General features: G+C 41.2%; 1 protein-coding gene across 8 annotated transcripts in view; it reads right to left on the reverse strand.

Moving 5' to 3' along the window:
- Nucleotides 1-12506, reverse strand: part of GOLIM4 (golgi integral membrane protein 4) — an 80051-nt gene extending 67545 nt beyond the window's left edge. For all 8 annotated transcript variants that reach the window (XM_033429582.2, XM_012533308.3, XM_004270580.4 and 5 more), the window contains exon 1: nucleotides 12320-12506. In XM_033429582.2, coding sequence (XP_033285473.1) covers nucleotides 12320-12506 — 187 coding nt within the window. The remainder of the gene's footprint in view (nucleotides 1-12319) is intronic.
- Between the last annotated feature and the right edge of the window lie 484 nt (nucleotides 12507-12990).

The following is a 12990-nucleotide window of genomic DNA, read 5'->3' on the forward strand; positions in this document are numbered from 1 at the left end:
AAAAACTCTGTTTTGGAATAGGTGCTGTCAAAACCTCCTTTTAGTTCCAGGGTGAGGGAGCCTTGGAAACTGAGAATTAGTAAGAGTCCTGAGTTAGGATTCAAGCAATTTGAGCATCAATCCCAAGTGTGTCACTGTCTTCCTGTGTGACTTCTGTTTCCCCAGATTCAAAATGGTAATAATATTGCATATTGCTTTACTCAACATCACAGGTTTTCAGGACCAAATGATATCATGAATACAAAGCAATTTGAAAAGCATAAATGTCTCATGTGATAGCAAGGCATTTTTATTTATTATTTACTAAGCAATTACTAGTGGATTCTAGGAATGCAATTTATTAGATGTCATTTAAATCTCTAATCAGGATTCTTACATTTGAGGGAGGTGGAGTGGGTTTGGGCTTTAGAGGAATAGCAGTCAGCACTGATGACTCCATTACAAACCTGGCCACTTTCTAGAGGGTTCATGGCATGGAACCAGGGGAGGTCAAATTCCAAGATGGACTTAAAAAAACCCCAGAAAGGGGAATTTGCCCGAAAGCAGGGGTTCTTAACCTTTTTCAGGTCACTGATCCTTTGAGGATCTGATAAAAGCTATAGCGTCTGTCTTGGAAAAAGGCACTTATACAAAATTGACATAAATTTTCAGAAAATTCATAGACCCCACAGATCCCAAATTGAAAATGCCACCCTCAGGGAAGAGAGGGTCACAAACAAGACACACGACGTGGTCTTAGACTGAGCTGTTGCCAGGTAGGAGGCAGTTTTGAGAACAGCTGGAGGCCTGAAATAAAAACAAAGCAGTCTTTCTTTAAAGGCTCGGTCTCTGCTCAAAGTATTGCTACTGTGGGACCCTCAGATGAACACTTCTCGGGGGCTAAAAAAGGGGTCTCACATGTGTTCACAAATACCATCATTCTAGCTAACTGGGTTAGAAGCTACTGCTTCCTTGGGCAGTTTCAACAGAAAAGAGCATCTGCTAGCTTAATCCATATGGACCCTGACCAACCCAGGGAGCAAAAGGTAAACGAGACAAAGACAATATGCAGCCTGTTAAGTGTCCCTAAGAACCACACTGCACATGTTAGAACTATACTGTAGAACACGTAGGGAATTTTCCCATTTTGGTTTTTAGGACAGATAACAGAGACCACATGTCCCAAGGGACTTACAATCACTGAGAGTATCACCAAGAGAAGTCCCCAGCAACCTAGCCTAACAGAGAGGATGATGGCAGCAATCTGGCACCCACATAGATAGCAGGAGAGCAGGAAGAGAATCACTGATTTCCTAGAAATTCAACAGCAACTTCTCACTGACAAGAACAGAACTCTCCCTGATTTGTGAATCAAGTATGGCCTCAAACATTTTGACAAAATATTCTCTACCCACTTCCCGATCTAATTTCTTACAGAAATATGTTTAGGAAAGTACAATGGAAGCCAAATGGAAAACAGAAATATTCATCTCATGTATCTCTAATTATTAAAGTATGTTTGGAAGAGTGAGGCCATACTGTAAATTTGAAATTACAATTGTTCATAAAACATTTAATGACTTTTTCATAATATGCTCATATGCTCTATTTTTTATTTTATCGACATCACAAAAGAATACCTCATGTATTGCAATATTTAAAACCTGACTTTCAAAATAGGGATGAATGAACAAGTTGAAATTACTAGTCATGCAATGAATGCTCTTTCTTTAAAGCAATGATATTTATCTTTCTAAGACCAGTTGAACTCCATTAAAAAATATATCTTCTGATCATCAAATAATGAGGTCTTCACCAAGGACTGCAGGCTATCTGAAACCAGCAGGAACGTTCAGAAGCAAATGAAAATACTGTTTGAACAAACACACTGCACTGCATTCCCATCTACTTGCCAAAGAAATACAGTCACTTGTAGGAGTAGGAAATTTTCACAAATTGTCAATGGATTTTGAAACTTCCCAAGGACAGGATGGCTTCCACTTTGGGATTTCCCCTAACAGCCTCCTAGTTAGGTTTATACTTCAGAGAGATACCTGGAAATCTCTTTTAATTTCAATTCTTCCAGGTCAGATGGTTTAAACAGCAGATAATTTCCCTCTGTAGTTCCATGACTTCAAATGCCACTTCTAATATATGTCAAATTAAATGGTAAATCACATTTTAATATATAGTAGAACATTTTTACCAAAGTATTATGTTGGATATTCCAAGAATATAATTTAGAACAGTGCCTGGCACATAGCAAGTGCTCGAAGAATGCCAACAATGACAATGTCGTTCTCACCTTGTGGGAGGCAGCTACTAAGATGGCCCCAGGTGATCCTTACTTTCTGTTATTCTTGCCCTTGAGCACAGGCTGGACTTGGTGATTAGATTCTAATGAACAGAATATGGCAGAAAGTGATGAGTTATCACCTTCAAGATTAGGTTATTAAAATACTTTCACTTTCATCTTGGGTTCATACACACTCTCTAGCTTTCTCTTGGATCTCTTGCCCCGAGGGAAGCCAGCTATTATGTTTTAAGTTCCAGGTTGGAATCATGGGCCTTCAGAAAGGCCTGGATGAGTGAGATTGGAAGTGGATCTTCTGAGGCCTGCCAACAACCACATCAGTGAATTCTGAAGCAGATCCTTCAGTTTCGGTCAAATTTTGAGATGACTACAACCCTGATCAGCAGTTTGACTGCAACATCGTGAGACAGAGATCTTCAGAGAATCACCCAGCTAAGTCGATTCCTTTCCAGCAAACACTGTGAGATAATATTTGTCATTCTAAGCCAATTCAGTTTGGGGGTAATTTGCTATGCAACAGGATAACTAATCCAGATTTTAGAAGTGGGGTGCTGCCATGACAAAAACCTAAAAGGTAGTAGAGGCTTTGGAACCATGTAGTGGGCCTAAGAAGAGTACCAGTGACAGTGTAAAGTGCCTTGGACACATTGTTCACAGAATTTTGGACTTTGAAGAGATTTCTATTAAGGGCATGAATGAAGGTGAGGAAAATCTTATTGGAAACTAGAAATTGCACAGTGGCAAAAGGTTTAACAATATGACACTTATGTGTAGTTACGTGACCTGCAGACCCATGCATTTATATGAGACGTTTACAAAGTGCCAAATGAACTGGGTGATTTAGTTAAGGAGCTTTCCCATCAAAGTACTGAAGATGCTACCTGGTTCCTTCTTGCTGTTTATAGCAAACTATTAGAATATAAATCGGGGGAGGGACTACCAAACAAAAAAGGAGGCAGGACCTGAAGGTTTTGAAAATCCTCAGTCTCTCTAGACAGCAAACAATGCTAAAGTTAAGAAACAGTTTCCAAGCAAAGATCATTTCTAGGGAACTGTCTGAGAAAACATGGTCTAAAATGAGATCAACGGTGCAGCTTCTGAAATCCTTTTGGTAAGCCCTGGGAAACGTGGCATCTCAGAGTACTATTCAATCAGACCACAGGATCTCCTACAACTTTAAGGGTGTGACTCACAGATACTCTCAACAGGCCTTTGGTAAGTTAAAGGGCATTGTCTCTCCCTTGCCTCTGCAGAAACTCAAGGTAGAGAAGGAATCATCTCCAAGATGGGTGTGGATTTTTGTCTAACAGAGTAAACCTCAACAAGTTTCACAGGAGACCCACAAAAATTTTGAGAGGATTTTACCAGCAGATACACTGCCAGTTTGGACTGGAAGGAATGGAGATGGTCCTAAATGAAGAAAGGCCATAGATCCCCCAAATTCTACAGGCAGGAAGCAGACAGAAAACTCAGCTGCCAACACATGGTACCTTTCGTGAAAAAAGGAAGGATGACTCAGTAGTCCATAGGGTAGAATCAAGAACCATGGAGAATTATTCCCAGGCCTGGACCTAGTTGAGGAACATTTGCCTAACTGGATTTCAGAATTTTCATGGACCAGCAACTCCTACACACCTTGCACTTTCCGCTATTTTGAATAAGAATATGTAGGTATTGTATGCCTGCCCCACTGTTGTATGTTGCTTATATGTTGAGGTTTAGTTTCACAGATCTACCAATGAAGAGGAACTATACTTGGGAAGTTGTACCTGAGGAACCATATCCAAGGAGCCATACCCACACCCGGATAAAACTTAGATGACTTCTGGATTTTGAGCTGATACTCACCTATCTAGTAAAGAGGATATAGTTTTCATCTTCTAATAAAAGTGATGTTTGACATCAGTACTATTTAATGTGTTTTACAGAATCAAACCTTTAAAAAGGATATAAAGTCCTTTTAAAAATTACCTCTAAATGTTTGTTAATAGGTTGAGAGATTATTGCAGTAGGAAGCATAGAGTTACAATATTAAATCCCACTAACGTAAAACTTGATAAACTGTTCTACACTAACCAAACTAATCAAGCAATTTATCAGCTGTCCAATATTAATCTACATTTAGAATACTTATTTTATAGTATCATAGCTATTGTCTAGAGCATACAAACAACGTCAAAGTTCTCTTACATACCTTGATTTGTAGAATTTTTTTTTTTTTACAAAAATTCCACTTAAAGAAGGGCTTTAAATGAGAGGTGAAATGGGAAATAGAATGTTTGACTCTCCTAAAATGATTATATATTTTTCTTAAGTTCACTTACTCTCAAAGGAAAGGACATGGTGTCATTCAAATGTTCTAAAATGCCTCATCCTTCAGAATGACAGCACATCTTTCACTTTTCTATTCACTACGTATCATATTGTGACATTTTATATGTGAAAAATAGCTAAAGCAATATTTTTTAAATGTCATACTATTATAACGAGCAATTTATTTCATGCCCACGTCCCTCCAGGCTATGAGCCTATTTAGTGAGCCTTATTAGCGTGGGGCAATGTCTGGCATGTCCTCTGGAAAAGCACCCACAGGCCAATAAAAACAAAGAACACAAGTGTGCCATTCAGAAATACATAGCATTGTTTAAAAATAGCAACACCCATGCTGCTCAGACCAAGAGGAGGGTGCTGCCAGTCTGCAGACGCAGCTGAGCGCAGTGAGGAGTGCTCCGCTGTTCTGGAAATCAGCGTATGTAGGCTCTGGGCTTAGCTTGAGACATATGCTAAGTGATTCATCCTCTTCAGGATTGTTTTCTTAACTGTAAAATTCAGTGTCTGTATCACCAAGTGATGCGTTCTTGAACGTCAGACATGCAGGTACTCATAACATGAGTTCTTATTTTATACATGCAAAACCTGCATAGGTACAATGGGTGGCCAGATGTTCACTTTTTACCCTAACATAAACTTCTAAAAAGGAAACTTTACACTACTACTTTGTAAATGAAAAATCTGACTTAACGTGCCATTAATGGGTAGTAACCGTAAAATTTAAATACAATAAAACAACAAAACAATTATTAAAGTCTAGCTGTCAGGCTGTTGGCTGCCTGAAGTCGGCTCTCTGAAAACAAATGAGCAACTATATCTAGGAGAGAGGCTCTAGTATCAAACTGAGAGTTTCTCCTTGACTGTCAAGAAAACACTGAAAGGGAATTCAAAAGGGCAGAAGTTTCTCATGTGATTTGATGTTATTTTATGCAGCATCTGCAGATCACCTAAAATCAACTCCAGTATCAACTAAAATCACCTTTTTCAACAGCACCAAATGTCCTACACTCTGGAAATGCTGCATCAAATAATCACACCTGTTACTTCTGATTCTAAATTTTATCTTGAATCCTCACATGACCCACCTAACCCACTTTCTCAAAACCTTTAATACTGTCACAGAGACACTAAAATAATTTTGAGGGCAATGGAGTACTGTGGAAAGAACACAGGCTAGGAAATCACATTGGAGTTCCAAGTGCAGATTCATTAGATTCGACCTTGACACTGGCAACTTAATTTACCCCTCTGAGCCGCAGACTACTCCTTCACACCAAAGTGCTCAGTCAGGGTTAAGTGAGAAAATGCATGTAAGTGCTTAAACCCAGCACCTGAATGTGGCAGACACTCAATAAATGGTATGTATTCAACGTAATTTAATTCTTTCAAGGAAATTTTCAAATTTCTATCAAAATAAATTTGTTTCAAATAAGAGTGGCTCGAAAGAAAAAATACAGTTGGCCATTTTTATTTTACAGTAAAGTTATACATATTTCACTTCCAAACAAAGCTACAAAACCCATAAACCACTGACTGGCAAAAGTAGCAAAAACATTTTGTCCTCAGTGATAAAATAAGAACACTTATTTGTCAAAATGAAAAACAGGAACTCTTAGCTGCTACCATGCAAAGCGTTCTCAAGTCCTTTCTTACCAAAAAAGGGTCAATATAGTAGAAAAGACAGAGTGAGAGTGTCTTTAATCAAGTAAAAGTTTCAGCCAAGGTGGACATATGGCTCTGAAAAGAGCCACAATTAGACCACAGATAATGACTCTATTACCTACTAGATGTAATACACGGTGGGCAAAATAAAAAGTAGCCCAATATTAATCTTGCAACAGCAGTCCTGGTTACCTAGTAAATGTCATAGTGATGCGCTCTGGGATTTGTGCTAGTCACATTAGATGTATTATTTCTAGTGCATGCAAGTGTGCAAAATATCCCCAGCGAACTAGGAAGAAAGCGAAGTTCAGAGGGGTTACCTGCCTGCTCAAGGTCACTCCATTGGTAAACACCAGAGTTGCATTCTAACAGTATCTGATGCCAAACCCACTCCCCCTTCGCTAGTCCCTGTTTCTTTCTTTTTAGGACATGCAGATGTGGGCAAGAATCATCCCCAATGCTTTGAAATGTCATAAACTGATGTTAGTCCCCTTCTCTCTCTCTCACGTCTTCTAGTTTCTCTCAAGTCATTTGCATTTTGGTCCTCCCGGCTTCAGTCGTCATTCTCAAACTCCAATTCACTCATTCCTTAAGTCTCTAAAACCTGGTCTCCTGTCCCAGCTCTTGGTAAGGCAGGAGGGAATTTTAAAAGGTCAAGGTAAGTTTTCCAATCTACTTGGATGTAGTGAACTGTATAACATGCCTGGGTCTTCTACCTCAGACTTAACCAAAAGGCTCACAGATACTGAGCAATTCTCCTCCCTGGTGAACCAATATTGGCGAGTTCCAATCTACAGGGACGACTAAGGCAGGTACAGTGTGTGGAGTCACACATATTCATGCATGTCACATATATTTAACAGAATGTTTAACTGAGTCATATTTTCAAAAGTTATCTAGAAGCTTTTATCTTTTATTCAGGAAATAAATCTTAAGGCAGGGTTTTACATAAAGAGTTTTTATGTCTGTTCCATTTTTAAAATAGAACAGAATTAAACAAAAACAGCTTGATAAATTTCACCTTTTAACTGCACGATGTATGTACTTCAGTGAAAATGTCCATTTAATAGACAACATCTAATTGATGTTTGTGTGTCCTAACTTTGCACTTGAAAACGAGTATCCCTGCTACGCATTGCCTATACCCGTGGGGCTAAATTACTGAGGTCTGTGAACCACTCTGTTGTACATGAAGTTCCCCAGTATTCCAAAATGCAAGTATCACCCTTCTAAGCACTGTACACCCGCTAACACTACTGATCCTATGACAAACTATTATAAACACCATTATCCTGATTATTACATATGATGAAAGCAAATCACAGAGATGTTAAGTAACCCAAGATCACCCAGCTGGTAAAAAAAATATACATATATATATATAGCAAGACATCAAATCCAAGAGCTCTGACTCCTCAGCCCACATCTACTACATTTCACTGCTCACCATATAGAAGCACATTCATTGGCAGAGAGCCAATGAATATATAGGTATAGACCTATATATTTATTGATCACCTACTACAGTATATGCCAAGCACTTAGCACTGGAGATGAGAGAATTTTTTAAAAGCCTGGTCCTGAGCTGAAGGAGAACATTTTTTTTTTTAAAAAAAGCAAATTCAGGGTAGGTTGAAAACAAAGAAGAAACCAGATACAATATGTTTCATGCTCAGGCAAATGGGCCATTCTATGTCTCAAGGGAACATAATGCAAAGGACAACTAACTTGAATAACCATGTCACCCTTAGAAGCACCAAACGTGTTTGTTTTAAATAACTGTAATACACTTATCTGGAATAGGAGCATAGAAGACATCATATGAACCTTTTCTTTTTTCTTTTTTTTTTTTTTTTTTTTTTGCAGTACGCGGGCCTCTCACTGTTGTGGCCTCTCCCATTGCAGAGCACAGGCTCCGGACGCGCAAGCTCTGCGGCCATGGCTCACGGGCCCAGCCGCTCCGTGGCACGTGGGATCTTCCCGGACCGGGGCACGAACCCGTGTCCCCTGCATCGGCAGGCGGACTCTCAACCACTGTACCACCAGGGAAGCCCTATGAACCTTTTCTTGATGGTTTCTGCTCATCACTGGGAAGACCAAGAGCACTGCAATAATATAATACAATGTTTTAAGAATAAGGGACTGTGGGAGGGAGGGAGACGCAAGAGGGAAGAGATATGGGAACATATGTATATGTATAACTGATTCACTTTATTATAAAGTAGAAACTAACACACCATTGTAAAGCAATTATACCCCAATAAAGATGTTAAAAAAAAAGAATGAGGGACTGTTTGCCCCCCCCAAAATTTAAATAGTTACATCCCTCTCCCAGATCTTATTGCACAAGGTTACTGCCTACCTCTGGCAATCACACCCTCTCCTAATCTGACATGATATAAAAAGAGAGTTAATTAGTAACCAGACTTGAATTCTAAATTTAAATTGTCAGGGAGGGTCCCTTATCCAGAGTAAAGTACTTGGATTTATTCCAGTCTGCCTATTTTCTTTGATGTTCATTTAGGTACAACAAAAAAGGAGCTAATTATAAAAACAAATTCTGCCAATTTCAAAATTTTACCCATGGCAACCCTGGGAAGAGAAAATGATCAAATATCTCAAACAGGGACTGCTATGATAACAGCTAATGTTGAATGAGCGGTACCTACTATGTGCTAGGTATGTGCTAGGAGCTTCACAGGTATTAATTATTTTATCCTCACAATATTTTATAAAATAGGTCACTCTAATCTCCATTACATAAATAAGAAAAATGAGGCCCAAGATCACGCAAAAAGTTGCAGGGCTAGAATTTGAATCACATGCTTGGGGTAAAAGAAAAAAGCCTCAAATGTCTTTGCAGCCAAGCCAGCGAAGTAAATGTGCGAATCAGCTGAGTCTTAAGATTACAGAGCTGTGGTTCTCGACCTCAGCTGCACATTGCATTCACCTGGGGAGATTGCTAGGTGGGTTCCACCCCATAGATTGCGACTTAATTGAACTGGGAGTTGCCCCCAGGTAATTCTAATGGGCAGTCAAAGCTGAGAACCACTGTTTATAGACACAGAAAATGGAGCATGGCCCCAAAAGCATTTTTGCTTTTTTTGTTTTGTTTTGTTTTGTTTTTGGCTGCTTGGCGAGGAATGTGGGATCTTAGTTTCCTGACCAGGGATCTAACCCGCGCCCCCTGCAGTGGAAGCTCCAAGACTTAACCACTGGATTGCCAGGGAAGTCCCAAAAGCAGTTTTTTAAAAAAAATTTTAAGTTAACTAAACACTGCGCTGGTCAAAGGTTGTTACTACTGCCTCTGCCACCAGAGGTAACCTCTGCCCCACTCCTCAATATAATTAAGAAACACTATGGATGGAAGATAGAGAGGCTGGCAGACACAGACATTTGTTTTTAGTGGACGGAGCATTGCCAAAGTCTGGAACTTTCCCCATGTAACCCCTGCCATTTCCTATTTATGGAACTGTTCTACTCCAAAATACACTTGGAGTTAGACATAACCTACTTTCAGAATAATGTCTGGTGACAATCCATTATTAAACTGAAGATGACCTAAATATGTTCATTTAACAAATGTATACCTTCAGATTACATGGCCAAATTACTTAACATTTTTCAAGAGGCATTTTTTAAAAAAAAGGACACTCATAATTAACTCTGATTTTAATCCAAGCCAGGTCAAGAGACCTCACATAACGAAACAAGTCTTAAGAATGGAGAGTTTAATGTCCTAAAAACAAATCTATATGTGTACATAGCACCGCTGAGTAAAATGTCATTTGTCATTGGAAAAGGGAAGCAAAAGCTGCGTACCATCAGAAAATCTTCATTAAATGGCCTGCAGATGTGAAATCCAAAATAAATGCTACAGAACAGAATTGTGAAAAAATAAGAATTGTAAAAAAAAAAAAGAAGAAGAAGAAGAAGAAACTGTAGCCTGCTTGGGAAATCATTCTTCACACATAATCATATTGCAACTGTGCAGCACCACAATTCAAGAGGAAATGGCAAAACACTAAATTAAAAAATGGACTGTAAGGCCACTTGTTCAAACTAGCTACAACATTTTTTTTCATCTCCTGCAGCAAAGCAAATGTTGTGTATTTTAATGGTCTTGTATTACCACTTACCACCCCTCTCCCCCACTACCACCACCAAAAGAAGGCAAATAAAAGGGGAAAAAAAAACTGAGATGGATTTTCTAAATGGAATACTGCAAATAAAGGCCATGACTCAGAAATCAGGGCCTCCTCAGTCAATGAGTTCCAGCACTGGGAGTTTAAGCAAATGTGCTACTTGGGCAAAATATTTCATTGTTGTTACTTGGTTTTTTTCAAAAAGCAGACAAGGAAGTGAAGTCTGAGAAAGCAGACAAAAGTGATTGGAACTAGTTTTCTCATCACAGTTAAACTTTGTTTGTTGACTGAATAAATATATACATTGACCCCCTCCTGAGTGTCAGGCACTGTGCAGTGCTGAGGATGTATTGGTGAATGTGACAGCACCTGCTCTCATGAGTCTCCTGAACTAAGAGAACAAGGCACCAACCTTGCATAATCCACCATATACACCCTTCCAGTCACGTGTGTGAAAATCCAGTCCTGCCATTGTACTACTGGATGGCAAGTTTTTCCCTTGGTCTAACTGCCGCTGGTGCCTTCTAAGTAAACAAGTAAATAAATAAATATCCATATTTTGCATACCAACAATAACTCATGGGTAAATTTCAACAAGTTTTAAAGAAAAACATTTTTAAAGTAAGACTGAATCAAAACAGATTTTCCTTTTGAACAAAGCCCAGCTCATGTATTTTCATTGCCTGTGGCTATACAGCTTCAGTAAGCTAAAAATACTTCCTTTGTTTCTAAGTTGGGAAAAGCAAATAAGACCAAGAATCAGAAAACATTCAAAATAGCTAAAGCAACGAAAAGGTATCTGTTTTATATTTGTATAAATATACAATGACAGAAACTATCCATGCAGCTTGTATCTTCCTAGAAATATGAAATAAGCTATATTTGCATGATCAGCAAGGACTGTCAACATTTCACTACTCAGAGCCCTTTACTATTATTACTTTTTTTGGTGGGGAGAGGACTGCATAAGTGTTGAAAACTAACCACAAGTATAAGAAAAAGTTTTCAAAAAATATGTAAAGGATGACTCTGCTCTTAACAAGGCCACATGGTGCTTACTTTGCAGTCATGCATCATTTATGTTCCTGAAATTTACGTTAAATGGGATTCTAGAATAGAAGGATAGGAGCTTTCCGTCTTTCTGCAGGTATTGCTCACGTTGTGTTTGCTGTGTGTCTGGCAAAGTGAAAAACCAGGTTTCTCCTCTTGCACCTCTCCGGGACAAACTGAAAGTTACTCAGTTTAATAAAGTTTTTTTTTTTCTTTTTCCAAAAACATACCTGCAGTATGGTGAACAGTAGCGTGGACTTTTCCAACACATCCAACATCTCTAAAGTCACACTACTGAGTTAACAGAGATAAGCAACTAGCAGGTCTAGGCTCCATTCGACTGGGCCATTAGTTTGGACCACCAGGTCATGGCTTAATTTCCCTTGAAGAAACAGCAGTTTGAGAAATCTCGGCCAAACTCCCCATTTCTTAGGCTACTGACAACGTCAAGTGGAAAGCAAGTGCCTAGAAACCAGGAAACCATGCCCCTCCGGATGGGCTGGCAGGAGCGGAGGCAGGGATCCTGGTTTGTCTGCCCGGGTTGCAGCCGGGCCTTTGACAAGGGCTGGGGTAAAAGACTCAGTGTGTACCCGCCCATCCATCGCCCAGTGGAACCTGGGCTGGCGCTGCCAATTTCAAATGTAACCACCGGAGGAAGCGGGAGGATGCGGATGTGTCATCTCTGACACTCCGGGGTCCGGCGGGGCTTGCCTCTGATGTCCCTGAAGGTCAGAGGTGGTGCCCGCGGTGCCAACAGCTCATCAAAACCACTTTTCCAGTCGGGGCGGGAGGCGCGGGGCAAAGTTGGCCACGGCCGCGCGCGTCCCGTTAACCGTACCTTGTAACTGGGCGGAAAGGGACTCCTGGTGCTGCTGGTACTTGAGTGCCACCGCTTCGGCTTTCCGCAGCTGTGTCTGCAGCTCGTAGTAGAGCATCGCGCCATAGAGAAAGCCGAACACCACGGTCAGCAGCAGCAGCGTCTGGAAGATCCGCTTCTGCTTTCGGGAGCACATCCCGTTTCCCATAGTCCCGTCGGGACCCCGCGCCGCGGCCGTCCTCGCCGCCGCCGTCCCTTCCTCCCCTCGGCCCGAGCGGGCGCCTCAGCAGCGGCCGCCGCAGGAGGTGGCCGGACGCAGCATGAGGAGGAGACGCGAGACACAAAAGCTGGGCCGGAGGGTAAGTGGCGCCGGCTCAGCCTCCGCGCGCCGCGGGGCGTGCAGCCATCGACGCCGCCGGGGCAGCCACCGCCGCCAAACTTTGGCGAGGCTGACTCTCCTTGAGTGCCTGGGCCCGGGAGGGGGCCCTCCGCATACTTCTGAGCGGGCTGTCCTCGCGCCGGTCCGCAGATGCCGCCTGCCTTGTTCCCTCCTCCCCACTTTTTGGCCCGGCTGCCCCCGGCGGCGCTCGGAGTCCCGCCCCTGCCGCTCCCCGCCCCCTCGCGGCAGCTCCCACTGCGCGACTTTGTTGCCACCAAAAGGAGAGGGTGCGCGCCCAACAAAGGGAGCCGGG

The sequence above is a fragment of the Orcinus orca genome, chromosome 5, assembly GCF_937001465.1.
Source record: "Orcinus orca chromosome 5, mOrcOrc1.1, whole genome shotgun sequence".
Classification (NCBI taxonomy): domain Eukaryota; kingdom Metazoa; phylum Chordata; class Mammalia; order Artiodactyla; family Delphinidae; genus Orcinus; species Orcinus orca.